Source organism: Carcharodon carcharias, chromosome 31, assembly GCF_017639515.1.
Source record: "Carcharodon carcharias isolate sCarCar2 chromosome 31, sCarCar2.pri, whole genome shotgun sequence".
Classification (NCBI taxonomy): Eukaryota; Metazoa; Chordata; class Chondrichthyes; order Lamniformes; family Lamnidae; genus Carcharodon; species Carcharodon carcharias.
This window is the reverse complement of record NC_054497.1, coordinates 27383163-27399079: the sequence shown is the minus strand read 5'-3', so window position 1 is coordinate 27399079 and position 15917 is coordinate 27383163. Positions and strand designations below refer to the sequence as shown.

Below are 15917 nucleotides of genomic sequence, written 5' to 3'. Positions count from 1 at the left end.
GATGTCGATGCCTGGTTCACCATCATGGAAGGTATTGGAGAGCATGGTGGAGAAAAACATGCCGAAGAACATTGGTGAAAGCATGCAGCCTTGTTTAACTCCACTCGTGACTGGGAATGGGTCAGAAGACTCACCATTATCCAGGACATGTGTGAACATGCTGCCATGGAGCTATCGAACCATTTTGATGAATTTCTCAGGGCGGCTGAATTTCAGGCCATCCCTGCTGACTGTGTCAAAGACCTTGGTCAGGTCAACAAACGTGGTTTGGAGGTCTATGTTTTGTTCTTGGCATTTCTCCTGAGGCTATCTAACTGTATAAACACCATATCAGTGGTTCCTTGTCTTTTTCTGAAACAGCACTGAATCCCTGGCAGCTGATCCTGGTTAAGATGTTGCAGTGAGTGGTTCTGAAGGATTCTGGTGAAGATTTTGGTGATAGGAGTGAGATTCCTCTCTGTCGCATGTTGGGAGGTGGATAATGGAGGCATCTTTATATTCTTGTGGGGTGGTTACTTGCTCCCACAAAGACCGGAAGAGTTCAGTGAGCTTCTTGACCAGGCATTGACCTCCAGCATTGTAACCCTCAGCTGGGATAGTGTCGGCTCCTGGAGCTTTGCCACAAGGCAGGAGTTTGACTGCGGTTGTTGTTTCTGATGGTGTGGGAGAGTCAAGAGAACAATTGATTAACCTGTGGCAGCCTGTTCATTGCATCTCATTGATGAATAAAGGCTGGTTGAGGGTGTGCTTGAAGTGCTGTGCCTATCTTTCAAGAATTTGGGATTTTTTTAAGGCAGCATTGACCTGTCAGCACCAATGATTATTGATGATCCAGTGGACAGAGAGCATCCTAGAAATTCCTCAGTCTTTGTAGTCTCTATGTGACTGAAGTTCATCTTCTTTCTGATTCACCCAAGTGTCTTGCATCACCCTAAGCTCAATTTGGACAGTCCTGCGGATGTTTCGGAAGGAATCATGCTTGAATAGTGATGACTTGTCACTGAGGTAAACCTTGTAGAGTTGATGTTGCTCCTGCAGAGGTTTCTTGATTACCTTATTGTTTTCATCAAACCAATCTTGATGCTTACAAGATAAAAGCATTTTACTGCGGATGCTGGAAACCTGAAACAAAAACAAAAATAGCTGGAAAAACTCAGCAGGTCTGACAGCATCTGCGGAGAGGAACACAGTTAACATTTCGAGTCTGTATGACTCTTCATCAAATCAGTTTTGATGAAGAGTAATACAGACTCGAAACGTTAATTGTGTTCCTCGCCGCAGATGCCGTCAGACCTGCTGAGTGTTTGCAGCTATTTTTGATGCTTACAAGAGTTGGGGCTAAGGGCCTTTAGAGCATTGGAGTGCACTATATCCCTGAAGGCTGCCCAGTCATCCTTAATGCAGTGAGTGTCTATTTTCACTGTACATAGGCAACACTCAAGCTTCTCTGAGAGCGTTTCCTTTATGGCTGCTTGTTTGAGCCTTGAGGAGAGGGTTGTTAACTCCACTTGAGCAATGTAGTGAGTCAAGCCCCAAACAATAGGGTGTCACCTGCCTGTTCTTTTGAGCAAGAAACTGATGGAAGAGGGCTGACTTTTGCTGACAATGAAGTGATAACTGATTTCCATAGTATGAAAATTGATCTTTATGATTCCAATCTCTCCCTCTCTCTTGGTATCCTTTCATGTCAATGGAAATAAATCACCCTGTTCTGAGGGAAAAAAAGCAGCTGCACAGTAATTCCTCACTTGAAGCTGTAGTTGAGTTCCTGAAAAGTGTAACTTTAAGTGAAACTGTGTGTTGAGACAGGAGAAAAAAATCTATAATAACTCCCTGAATCCCATGGCTCTGAGTGTTTCACTTCTTAGGCAGTCCTTCAGGATCCAGGATGACTTGCTTCCTCTCCGGTTCAATGGAGTCAGAGTTTAATGGGGAAAATGTGATTCTCAATATAAAAGCTGTAATTAGGTTCATAGGCCCTTCCTCATCAGAAAAAAAAGCATTATACCGCAGAAATTGAAATACTTTGCTAACTTCCTATATTGGTAAATTAAATAACTTTTAAAATAAAATAAATTTAAGAATATAAAAGAAATACAATACCGCATGGTACCTGTACATACCTCCTGCTTGCTGCCGATTCTGTTTCCCAAACCTCCCACTCACCGCACATCCTGCTCTCTGAACCTCCTCATTGCTGCAGATCCTTTCTCTTACCAACCCTCTGGTTCGAGGCCTCTCCCATTCCCTGACTTAGCCTCTCGCTGCTGCCCCTTGATTTGCATCCCCTTGCACTCCCTGACTCTCCCACTCGCTGATCCTTGCTCTCACCGAACGTCCCACTCACTGACTTTCCTGCGTGCCACTTCTTTCTCCTGAACCCTTGCTGCTAGCAAGAGCTCTGAAGATGAGCAGCGAGAGGCAGGAGGAGCGGCTTCGATGTGTGGTTAGGGAGAGGAGAGGCTGCAAGTCAGCGGGTTGACAGTGAGAGAAAGGGTCAGGGAGCAGGAGAGGCCAAAATGGCGCTGACCAGGTCATGTTGCCCTATACCAGACCGGCGCAAAACAATTTTAAAACGAAACTCGCGATGCTAAACAAGAATACAGGACCCATTAACTGACGTTAAAGTGAAACGATGTAAAATGGAGCAATATTAAACAAGGATACACTGTGGTTTATTTTCCCAGCCCTAGTTTTCTTTTTTTTTGGCATCAAACTTTACTGGGCTACAGCTACATAGGCACTATGTGGGTGAGACTTGGCCAAGACTATTGATTGGGTACTGTGTATGAACACACAATACTTCATCGCGCTGCCCAGTCCTGTCCTCACTCAGTGTCTACAGATAGACACTTCCAGCAGGAGTCACTGGGCAGGTATTTGGAGCTGATTTGTTTCCCCTTTTCATTAATCCAGGGATGCTGAAGCCATTTGAGCCCTGGCTGAGATTGGCTAAGCTTGGCATGCACCAAGGATTCAACCGTGTAACCCTCTTGGCCTGTATGATTCAGCTACTGGCTGGTTAAACTCTCATTTGACTAATCAGCTGTCTCAGAACCCATTGAACCAGAGTGGAAGCAAGTCATCCTTGATCTTAAAGAACTGCCAAAGAAGGGAAACACTCAAAGCCATGGGATTCGGGTAGTTTATTACAGGTTATTTTCTCTCGTCTCTACACACAGTTAATAAAGGACGGTCACTTCTTCGCATTTTGTGATACTGTAGCAGCAGCTTTTAAGTAATAGTGTAGTTTCTCATGTTGAAAAAAGGATATAAGTGCATAGGTAAACCTTGTTTCTTATTGACAAATTTAGTCCTCGTTAACAGCCTGTGACCAAGTCAGTTCCAGTAACTATGGTACAGTTGCTTAACCACACTCAAACGTTATGGGTTTGAAGGTTGCAGATGTAAACCTTGCTGTTTTACAATGATTCTATCAAACAGGTTGCTAGGTCACTGGGAGGCAGCAGCACTGGACTTGGCCACAGCCTGTAAACTGGATTATGATGATGACGCCAGCTCCACGTTAAAGGAGGTGCAACCTAGGGTAAGTAACCGCATGCTGGTCACTGTTACTTTAAATTTATTTGGACTGGAGAATGGATGGATCTATATGGTTAAATTTAAGAAGTATTTTGAAAGCATCGTTCATGTCTTCAGGATGTCCCAAAGTGCTTTGCACCCAATGAATTACTTTGCAATGCAGTCACTCTTGTAGGCGGATTAGATTTATGTTGGTCACATGGCCAAGTTGATGCAAGGATTCATTGGCAGCATTGGTTTCTCTGATCCAACTTTGGGCAGGGGGAAGCATGGATAAAAGCTGAGAATTCCTTAGTTTCCAGGTTAGTTTTTGCACAAAAAGTATTGTGTGGAAGTGTTTTTGAAAATCTCATTCCTGTTTTCAAATTGCTCCTTGGCCCTATCTCTGGAAATTCCTCCAGCCCTTTAACTGAGATCCTTGCACTCCAATTCTGGCTTCTTTAGCATCCCCGTTGTTAAGCATCCATCATTGGTGGGAGTGCCGAGCCCCCAACCTCTGGAATTCCCTCCCTCAACCTCGCTGCCCTTTTCTCCTCCTGTTAGGTTACTCCTTAAGACCTACGTCATTGACCAAAGTTTCCTTACTTATTCCATCATTTCTCCTTAATGACTGTGTCAAACTTTTGCAAATGCTCCCGTAAAGCCCCTTGGGATGTTAAAGGCGCTATGTAAATTCAAATTGTGTGTTGTTCAGATAATATTGGAAATGTGAAACAGGTGAGTCTGCATCAGAATCTTCAACAGTGAAGGCTGCTGTTGCTGTTTGAGACACTGACCGATCTGTGCATTTCCAGCATTTGCACATTTTCTCTCTACTGCTTTTGCAGGTTCATTTCCAAATATAAATTTCTTTGCATTCATACATGCCGGTCCTGGAAAGGAAAATAAATCACAAGTAAATATATGCTGTTAATTGTTGTGATGTGCAACCGTCGGGTTCCCCAGCACTTGAATTTTAATCGCTATTTGTGAATTTGCAATGCTGTCTCTCCTGACCATCCAAGTACCAGCTGAAATAGTACTCAGCTGGTTCCCAATCACTGCTGCACTTCATTAACTAGGGATACAAGAGTTAGTGGGCTTGGCCTAAATAGCCAAGTGGTTATGGTACTGGGTTTGTAACCCTAAGCTCAAGAGTTCAAATCTCACAATGGCAAACTATGAAGCAATGTAACTGCTTGGCCTAAATAGCCAAGTGGTTATGGTACTGGGTTTGTAACTCCAAGATCAAGAGTTCAAATCTCACAATGGCAAACTATGAAGCAATGTAACTGCTTGGCCTAAATAGCCAAGTGGTTATGGTACTGGGTTTGTAACCCCAAGATCAAGAGTTCAAATCCCACAATGGCAAACTATGAAACAACTTAACTTCATCTGAAACAGATGGAAATGGGTTTTAGTTCTGGTATGATAGCCAAGTGGTTACGGTACTGGGCTTGTAACCCCAAGATCAAGAGTTCAAATCTCACCATGGCAAATTATGAAATAATGTAATTTCATCTGGCCAGGGAAAAGATCCAGAAGGGTGCAGTGGAAATTGCATTTTTCGCTTGGCCTAAATAGCCAAGTGGTTATGGTACTGGGTTTGTAACCCCAAGATCAAGAGTTCAAATCTCACAATGGCAAACTATGAAACAATGTAACTTCATCTGAAACAGATGGAAACAGGTTTACTCAAAAGAGTATCAAGAGTTCAAATCTCACAATGGCAAACTATGAAACAATGTAACTTCATCTGAAACAGATGGAAATGGGTTTGTACTTGAAAGAGTTACACACAGGACTTTTGTGGGGAGAAGCAAGCAATGCTCTCCATGAAATCGTAAGTTACTCAAAAGAGTATCAAGAGTTCAAATCTCACAATGGCAAACTATGAAACAATGTAACTTCATTTGAATAGGAACAGATGGAAAAGTGTTTGTACTCGAAAGAGTTACAAGAGTTAGTGGCTATGTTACTGGACTAATAATTCACTGAGTTTGAACCTTATCATGAAAGTTTGAAAATTTGCATTTAGATTTTATTTGAAAATCTGTACAATGGAATTGTTGGATTGTTGTAAAAGCCCATCTGATTCGTTGATGTGGTTTAGGAAGGGAAACTTGATGCCCTTGCCTGTTCTGACCCCTATGTGACTCCAGTCCCACACCAAAGTGGTTGACTCTTAACTGGTCAGGAGAGACAGCATTTCAAATTCACAAATAGCGATTAAAATTCAAGTGCTGGGGAACCCGACGGTTGCACATCACAACAATTAACAGCATATATTTACTTGTGATTTATTTTCCTTTCCTGGACTGGCATGTATGAATGCAAAGAAATTTATATTTGGAAATGAACCTGCAAAAGCAGTAGAGAGAAAATGTGCAAATGCTGGAAATGCACAGATCGGTCAGTGTCTCAAATTAAATCAAGACACCTAGGAATGGCTAATGAATGTTGGGCTTGTCACATTCCAAGAATGGACTAAAAAAATAACTAGAGCTGTTTAAAATTAGAATCAGCGACTGTCCCAAAGTACTCTACCAGCTGGCTCCTTCAAACACGTACAAGTAGGTGGAGAAAAGTAGATGCTGGCACTTCATATGTGTTCCTGGTTAAAGACGAACATGCAAAATACAATAACCTGCAAAGCCATGAAGGGACGGATATGATTGCTAAATTTGCACATGACAACGATAGATAAGAGAGTAAGTTTTGAAGAAATAAGTGCTCTGCAAAGGGAAACGTTAAGCGATAGAGCAAAAATTTGACAGATGGAGTATAATGTGGGAAAATGAAGTTGTCCACTTTGGCAGGAAGACTAAAATAGAAGCATATTAAAATGGAGCGAGATCGCAGAACTCTGTGGCACAGAGCGATCTGGGTGTACTGGTACATGAATCTCAAAAAACTAGTATCCAGGTACAGCAAGTGATTAAGAAGGCAAGTGGAACGTTGTTGTTTATTGCAAGGAGACTGGAATATAAAAGTAGTGAAGTTTTGCTGCAGCTGTACAGGGCCTTGATGAGACAGCCTCTGGAATATTGTGTACAGTTTTGGTCATCTTAAGAAAGGATATAATTGCATTAGAAACAGGTCAGAGAAGGTTGACTCGACTCATTCCCGGGGTGAGGGGGGTTCTCTTATGAGGAAAAGTTGGACAGGCTGGGCCAGTATCCATTGGGGTTTAGAAGAATGTGAGGTGATCTTATTGAAACACACAAGATCCTGAGGGGGCTTGACAGGGTGGATGCTGGTACCATATTTCCCCTTATGGAAGAGACTTGATCTAGGGGGCACAGTTTAAAATAGGACTTCTCCCCTTTAATTGGAGGTGAAAATTTTTTTCTGAGTTATGATCAAATTAGGAGCAGGAGTAGGCCAATCGGCCCCTTGGGCCTGCTCTGACATTTCATAAGATCATGACTGATCGGATTGTGGCCTTAACTCTATTTCGCTGCTCACCCTCAGCCTTTGACTCCCTTGTCAATCAAGAATCTTACCTACTTCAGCCTTAAAAATATTCACTGACCCAGCCTCCACTGCTCTCTGGTGAAGAGAATTTCACAGACTAACAGCCCTCAGAGAAGAAAATTCTCCTGATCAAAATCCTGGAACAGCACTGTGGGTGTACCTACATCACACGGACTGCAACCCTTCAAGAAGGCAGCTCACCTTCTCAAGGGCTTTTAGTGATGGGCAATAAAAATGCTGTCCTAGCCAGCAATGCCTACGCCCCCTGAAAATAATTTTATAAATGGTTGATAAAAGCAAAAAACTGCGGATGCTGGAAATCCAAAACAAAAATAAAAATACCTGGAAAAACTCAGCAGGTCTGGCAGCATCTGCGGAGAGGAACACAGTTAACGTTTCGAGTCCGTATGACTCTTCAACAGAACTAAGGAAAGATAGAAAAGAGGTGAAATATAAGCTACTTTAAGGGGGATGGGACAGTTAGAGCTGGATAGAGGGCCAGTGATAGGTGGAGATTGCCAAAGGATGTCATAGACAAAAGGACAAAGAGGTGTTGAAGGTGGTGATATTATCTAAGGAATGTGCTAATTAAGGGTAGAAAGCAGGACGAGCAAGGTACAGATAGCCCTAGTGGGGGTGGGGTGAGGGGAAGGGATCAAAATAGACTAAAAGGTAGAGATAAAACAAAGGATGGAAATACATTTAAAAATAATGGAAATAGATGGGAAAAGAAAAATCTATATAAATTAGTGGAGTAGGCTTGTGGGGCCAAATGGCCTACTCCTGCTCCTAATTCGTATGTTTGTGTGTATGTGGATATAGCACCTTTTAATGTAGTAATAACACCCTATGACATCAAAACAAAAGTTGACATGAAATCACAGATGTTAGGACAGCTTTTATAGCCACTGATGTAATGTAGAAACGCAGCAGACAATTTGCATGTAGCAAGCTTCTGCAAACAGCAATGTGATAATGATCAAATAATCTGTTTTGGTGATGTTAGTTGAAAGATAAATATCGGTTAAGACACTGGGAAGTGTTGAAATAATACATCCGCCAGAGAGGGAAGAATTTAATGTCTCATGCGAAAGACGACACGACACCTTGCTCAATACTCCACTGGACCTAGTTTTATGTGCTTAAGTCTCTGGAGTGGGACTTGAACTCTCAACCTTCTGATTCAGGCAAGAATGCTACCCAGCTAAGTCTCTAGATTATTATCAGGAATGGAAGCTGCAGCTGTGCTCACTCTTATGGAAATAAAAACAAAAAACTGCGGATGCTGGAAATCCAAAACAAAAACAGAATTACCTGGAAAAACTCAGCAGGTCTGGCAGCATCGGCGGAGAAGAAAAGAGTTGACATTTCGAGTCCTCATGACCCTTTGACAGAACTGATTTTTCTTTACAAGGAGAGGGTTGAAATATAAGCTGGTTTAAGGTTGGGGGGGGGAAGAGAAGTGGAAGGGGGGGTGTGGTTGTAGGGATAAGCAAGCAGTGATAGGAGCAGATCATCAAAAGATGTCACAGACAACAGAACAAAAGAACACAGGTGTTGAAAACAAAAAATCTGTGGATGCTGGAAATCCAAAACAAAAACAGAATTACCTGGAAAAACTCAGCAGGACTGGCAGCATCGGCGGAGAAGAAAAGAGTTGACGTTTCGAGTCCTCATGACCCTTCAACAGAACTTGAGTGAATCCAAGAAAGGGGTGAAATATAAGCTGGTTTAATGTGTGTGGGGGCCGGGGGGGGGAGAAGAGAAGTGAAGGGGGGGGTGTGGTTGTAGGGACAAACAAGCAGTGATAGAAGCAGATCATCAAAAGATGTCACAGACAACAGAACAAAAGAACACATAGGTGTTAAAGTTGGTGATATTATCTAAACAAATGTGCTAATTAAGAATGGATGGTAGGGCACTCAAGGTATAGCTCTAGTGGGTGTGGGGGGAGCATAAAAGATTTAAAAACAAATACTCCCACCTAGTTCCATTATTTTAAAATATTTTTAAATCTTTTATGCTCCCCCCATCCCCACTAGAGCTATACCTTGAGTGCCCTACCATCCATTCTTAATTAGCACATTCGTTTAGATAATATCACCAACTTCAACACCTGTTCTTTTGTTCTTTTGTCTGTGACATCTTTTGATGATCTGCTCCTTGCACTGCTTGCTTGTCCCTACAATCACACCACCCCACCCCCCACTTCTCTCCCCCCCCCCCCCCCCCCCCCGGCAACCACCACCACCTTAAACCAGCTTATATTTCAACCCTCTCCTTGTAAAGAAAAATCAGTTCTGTTGAAGGGTCATGAGGACTCGAAACGTCAACTCTTTTCTTCTCCGCCGATGCTGCCAGACCTGCTGAGTTTTTCCAGGTTATTTTGTTTTTATTTTCACTCTTATGGAAGTCCAGTCAGGAAGATAAGCTTGTAAGCGGCAAAGCTGGTTGAATTAAAGGGTGTTGGCTTTTGACCTTGTGTGAACTCTGTCACCTTGCACTCTATGCTGCAGTTCCTTGTACAAGTGGCTGGGAGAAAGAGGTGCAGGACCTGAAACCAGTAAGGGGAGAGTGAAATTTCTAGTGGTATTTTGAACCTAAAGAGTACAACTACTGTCTGAGACTGTGCTGCACTGTACTATTGTGTCATAGTGCAGAACACAATTTTTGAAAAGAAGAGAATATGAATCATAAGGAGCATGGTGTAATGCCACTTCTTGTTTCTTCTACCCCCCCAGAACACTTGCTAAAAGAGAAGGGTAGGCATTCTAGGGACATCTCATGGTGCCTGCCTCTGTAGTGTGGGGGGGAACACAGGAAAGGGAATTGGCCATTTAGTCCCTCGAGCCTTTTCTGCCATTCAGTGAGATCAATGCTGATCTACAACTTAACTCCATATACCCTACACCACCTCCTCCTCCTCCCCCCCCCCCCCCCCCCCCCCCCCCCCCCCCCCACTTTTCCTGATCCCTTTGAATGTGAAAGATCTAGCATCAATTGCTGTTTGTGGAAGGTTTCAAACTTTGACCCCCCCCTTTGTGTATAGATGTGTGTAGTTTCCTAATTTCACTCCTAAAAGGATTGGCTCTAATTTTTGGGCTGTACCTCCTGGTTCTTCCCCCCCCCCCCCATTTACATCCCTCTTTATTGTATGAATATAAACCATAAAATATAGTTTGTTAGCGCTCGATCTTGGGGTGAGGAACATGCGATAGCTTCTTTCTACGCCTACCAGTTTTTTAAAAAAAAAACTCCAAAAATTCCTTTAAACATAGCCTGTTGTAGACCTGCAATGGACCTGACTGTCTTTGTCAACTTTGGTGGAGCAGGTTGTAAGGGAAGAGTAGATTTATTTATTCAGAGAGGCTTGTGCATTAAATATTTCAACAACATTTTTTTTAGGCTCAAAAGATTATAGAACACAGAAGAAAATATGAAAGGAAGCGTGAAGAGAAGGCTATTCGGGAGCGAATAGAACGTGCAAAAAAAGCAAAAGAGGAACATGAGAAAGCACGTAAGGTAAGTGGCAAGGTATTGGAAATCATCTTCATTTTCTTCCAATTTCTCCTTCTTCCTGTCCTGGTAAAGCAGATTCTTGCTGAAAAGCACATGTGTGCTGCCTTTCAACCCCTCAACCAAATATTAATTTACTTGATTTTTTTTTTGTTTTGGATTTCCAGCATCTGCAGTTTTTCTGTTTTTATATTAATTTACTTGAGTCTAGTCAGTGAATGTTGACAGGCTTTTGATTTATTGGGGTCTGTGCAGTCGTCCTCAGTGTCCATGCATGTACTCCTTAGTAAGAGTCACTGGATAGTAATGTTGAATGGGATCCTTGACTTTACATAGAAGGTGTACAGCACAGAAACAGGGCATTCGGCCCAACTGGTCCATGCCAGCTCCCTCCAACCCATTTTCATCTTACCCATCAACAAAATCTAAAACACAGGAACTACCTCTTTGAGCTTCTCCCATTTTACTTGGAGTCGCTACAATGCTGGTTGTTCACCCTTCCCTGTCGTCTCCTGTCAGTCACTCATTGCTCTTCCAATCCCGCTGCTTTTAAGTCTTTCACCACCGCATCTTCCATCTGGTCTTAGATCTTCCTTCCTCCTCTTCTTGGCAGCCCCATTTCGATCACTCACCTCGCCACATTTCCCCTTCTCTTTTCTCTCGCTCTCTCGCATGCTGCCTCTCTCCAAAGAAGATGACCATACCATTTCAATCACTTTTTGGCTACTTTCTCCGGTGTTTCCACAATCTTCATTGACCCTCTGATGTGCGGATTCCTGATTTTGCCCTTTTCTCCTTACTCTGCACAGGAACTATAATTTTTCAGTAAAAATATTCCTATCTGGGAAAACTATTATAAATAAAAGCAGCAAATGCTGGAAAACGCTCATCAGGTCAGACACCATCTGTGGAGGCTTGATTAGAAATAGATAGTAATGTAAGCATTTGGACCTGGCAGCAATAAAACATTTTTTAAAAAATTGGTCTGTTTAAAAATAAGGGGTCGCCCATTTAAAACAGATGAAGAGAATTTTTTTTTCTGAGGGTTGTGAGTCTTTGGAACTCTCTTCCTCAAAAGGTGGTGGAAGCAGAGTCTTTGAATATTTTAGGGCAGAGGTAGATTGGTTCTCGATAAGCAAGGGGGTGAAAGGTTATCAAGGGTGGGTGGTAATGTGGAGTTGAGGTTACAGTCAGATCAGCCATGATCTTATTGAATGGCAAAACAGGCTTGAGGGGCCGAGCACTTAATCCTCTTCGTATGTTTGTACGACAGAAAAGCTTGATACTTTTCAAATAGGAGCACTGTGATACTGCATAAACAGTTCCGGTTTAACTTTGAATCTTTTTTAAGTCTTCAACTTTGCAACACAAAGCCTTAGAGTTGTTATTTTGTATAGTCCCAAGACTTTTCCTATACTGATATACAAGTCCCATATAACAGATATTTAAACTTGCAAAGCCTCCTGAACCTTAATACGAGTACCTCCAGGGTTGTCACTAAGTTTACCTTGTGAGTTGGTACCATATATTTCTTGTAACTAGTATCTCAGCCTAGTGCTATATAATTCAAAATGTCTGGCCATTACCTAGATTTGAAGGATCAAAGCCTATGTTTACTGCTAGATCGTTTCCATGAGTGCGTGTGAAATTTTCATACTTCCATTACAATTGACTGAAGTCCTGGTAACTGTATTGGTGCATCCATACAAACTAGGTCTAGCTGTTGGAAATTCCCCTGATGCTAGGACATCAATAGGGCAATATGTGAGAGAGGAAGAATAATGTCATTTAGAATTATTTTCATTGCTTCACAAGTACAAATAAAAGAGTTATTAAACAAGATAAAAAGCTGCTGTTAAACCTTTAGGAGATTACAACATTATAAAGCTCTGAGTGCCACGCATTTACAATTACAAAAATACATTAAACTAGAAGGGAAAGCACACAACTTATCCAGCATATATAACAATATCAAATATATAACTGGTCAATACAACTTATCAGTAAAATTATTAAATATACAAATTATCTACTCTATATAACAATACCAAAAATCCCAAACTGTGTCACAAATGGAAAGATGAGGAAGTAGACACCTAAAGATACCTAATTGAATGTTTTGAGGAGGTGACCAGGTGTGTAGATGAGCCTAGTGCAGTTGATGTAGTTTATATGGATTTCAGCAAAGCCTTTGACAAGATCTCACATGGGAGACTTATAAAGAAGGTGCATGCACATGGGATACAGGGTAATTTGATAAGGTGGATTCAAAATTGGCTTAGTTGTAGAAGACAGAGGGTGATGACAGAAGGATGCTTTAGTGACTGGAAGCCAGTGTCCAGTGGCGTACCACAGGGATCTGTGCTTGAACCCTTATTATTCGTCATTTATATAAACAACATAGATGACTATGTGGGGGGTAGGATTAGTAAGTTTGCAGATGACACAAAGATTGGCTGGGTGGTTAACAGTGAGGTTGAGTGTCTTGGGCTGTATAGACAGGATGGTCAAATGGGCAGATAAGTGGCAGATGGAATTTAACCCTGAAAAGTGTGAGGTGATACACTTTGGAAGGAGTAATTTGACAAGGAAGTATTCAATGAATGGCATGGCACTAAGAAGTTCTGAGGAACAAAGGGACCTTGGCGTGTGTCCCCATAGATCTCTAAAGGCGGAGGGGCATGTTAGTGTGGTGGTGAAAAAGGCATATGGGACGTTTGCCTTTATCAATCAAGGCATAGATTACAAAAGTAGGGAGATCATGTTGGAGTTGTATAGAACCTTGGTGAGGCCACAGCTGGAGTACTGTGTGCAGTTCTGGTCGCCACATTATAGGAAGGATGTGATTGCACTGGAGGGGGTGCAGAGGAGATTCACCAGGATGTTGGCTGGGATGAAACATTTAAGTTATGAAGAGAGGTTGGATAGACTTGGGTTGTTTTTGTTGGAGCAGAGAAGACTGAGGGGTGACTGATCGAGGTGTACAAGATTATGAGGGGCATGGACAAGGTGGATAGGGAGCAGCTGTTCCTCTTTGTTGAAAGGTCAGTCACGAGGGGACATAAGTTCAAGGTGAGGGGCAGGAGGTTTAGGAGGGAATGTGAGGAAAAACTTTTTTACCCAGAAGGTGGTGACGGTCTGGAATGAACTGCCTGGGAGGGTGGTGGAGGTGGGTTGCCTTACATCCTTTAAAAAGTCCCTGGATGAGCACTTGGCATGTTGTAACATTCAAGGCTATGGGCCAAGTGCTGGTAAATGGGATTAGGTAGGTAGGTCAGGTGTTTCTCACGTGTTGGTGCAGACTCGATAGTGCAGAAGAGGCCCTTCAGCCCATGATTCTATAAAGTGACTAGGGTGGGTTTGCGGGGGGGAGGGGGTGGTGTCTGCGTTGTGGTAACCAAATTGCTCAGCAGAGTGATGGGTTCTGGGAATAGTTTTAAATGAAGAAAAGAAATGAGGGGACGTCTCAAACTCAACCGAGGAGCTCCTGAGCTTACCTGACGTGTCACAGACCAAAAATCAAGACTGGGAATTTCCTCGTGTGTGTTGTTTAGTATCAAGGGCAATTAGTGATAGCAGTAAATACTGGCCTAGCCAACGACACCCACATCCCATGAATGAATAAATAAAAGTCATTGTTTAGTACCACACAGAGTAGCCTGGGTGCTCCATCTGGGTGGATTGGCGTTTTTTTTTAGATAAATCTTCACCAAATTAATAGAATACTTGCATTCAGAGGTCAAGATAAAAGTTGATATTTGGAACCAAGAGCTTATGTTTGTGTAGGAGCTTCTCACCCTCTGCACATCCCAAAGCGATTCACAGCAAATGAATTCTTTCTGTTAAAGTGCAGTCACCGTGGGGTAAACGTAGCCAATTTACACACAGCAGGATCCCACAAACAGTGCATGAGGCATAAGGCCCGTTAATTTTATTTGTGTGGTTGGGGGCAAATAATAGCTAGGACAGTATAAACTCCCTGCAGTCCAAATGATGCAATGGGATCTTTTACGTCCACATTAGCATGCAGTCTTAATGTCTTGTGTGAAAGTACTGCAGTGAATTGTCAACTTGGATTAAATGCTTGAGATTTTAGTGGGGTTGCACCTTCTGGCTCAAAGGTGAGTGCTGCCAGAGTCCATGAGTCACCTGATGGAGTTTCACTAGATTAATCCCTGGGATCAGGGGGTTGTCCTGTGATGAGAGGGTGAGTAAATTGGGCCTATATTCTCTGGAGTTTAGAAGAATGAGAGGTGATCCCATTGAAACATACAAGATTTTGAAGGGGCTTGACAGGGTAGACACTGAGAAGTTGTTTCTGCTGGCTGGGGAATCCAGAAGTCTCAGGATAAAGGGTCAATCATTTAGGACTACAATGAGGAGAAATTTCTTCACTCGATGGGATGTGAATCTTTTGCATTCTCTGCCCCAGAGAGTTGTGAATGCTCCATCGCTGATGGTATTTAAGGCTGGGATAGACAGTTTGTGGTGTCTCAGGGAATCGAGGGATATGGGGAGCAGGCGAGAAAGTGGAGTTGAAGCCCAAGATCAGCTCGATGGGCTGAATGGCCGTCTCCTCCTACCTCTTGTGTTCTTGTGATAGGTAAAATTCTACCACTGTTGGGCTCGATGTTGGGAGCACCTGATTGAAGTGACTGGTTTTCCAGATTGCTACTTGCTGAGCAGGCCCAATTGTTCATTCATCATCATAATGACAAGACAGTACAACTGATGAAGGCCTAATGGTGGCTAAGTTCAATCAGAATCTGGTCAGTAAATCTACATTTGATGATATGTCGAGAGGCTTGGCAACAGGGAGCAGGTATCAGCATTTAAATTGTGAAAACTTTAAAATAACATGAAATAAAAAATCTAAAGCAGGCAAGTGAATTGGTTTAAAAGCCGAAACGAATCTTAAAACATAATCAGAACTTGGAGTGAACTGGCCTATCTAGAGCTTTTGTTAGTGTGCGTTGCTGTTATGGAGGTGCTGGGCTGAAGTTCAAATGCACTGGCAGCCTCCTTGCCTCTGTTGACTCTTCCTCACTCTTGCTTTTGGATTTATTTTGACTGTCTCCCATGGAAAAGATTAAGATGAATTGTTTTAAAATATGCTGTTAATGTTTGCTGCAGTGGGGCAGCACATCCAGCAGATGTGTTCCATTTTGGACAGTCTGTTTGACCCAGCATGCTAAGAACAATGAAGCATCATTTGTGCAATCAACTGACTCTTCACCCTCATGCTGCTGAGCCAATCCTACTCATTTGAGCAGAGCAGGGGTCATTACCGAGTTAGGAAGTTGGATTCTCTTCTAGGGTGTGGGTTTTGACTAAAATCCAGCAGTGCAGTTGGTTTATTTTTTTAAAAAACTTAAAGGCTTTTAGAAACTGGATGCTGAACA

The 15917-nt window shown here is 42.5% G+C and overlaps 1 protein-coding gene across 1 annotated transcript in view; it reads left to right on the top strand.

The window, feature by feature from the left end:
- The window catches only part of st13 (ST13 Hsp70 interacting protein), a 56166-nt gene that overhangs the window by 28366 nt on the left and 11883 nt on the right, over positions 1-15917 (top strand). The window contains exons 8-9 of the mRNA XM_041178125.1: positions 3445-3547; positions 10405-10521. Coding sequence (XP_041034059.1) covers positions 3445-3547; positions 10405-10521 — 220 coding nt within the window. The remainder of the gene's footprint in view (positions 1-3444; positions 3548-10404; positions 10522-15917) is intronic.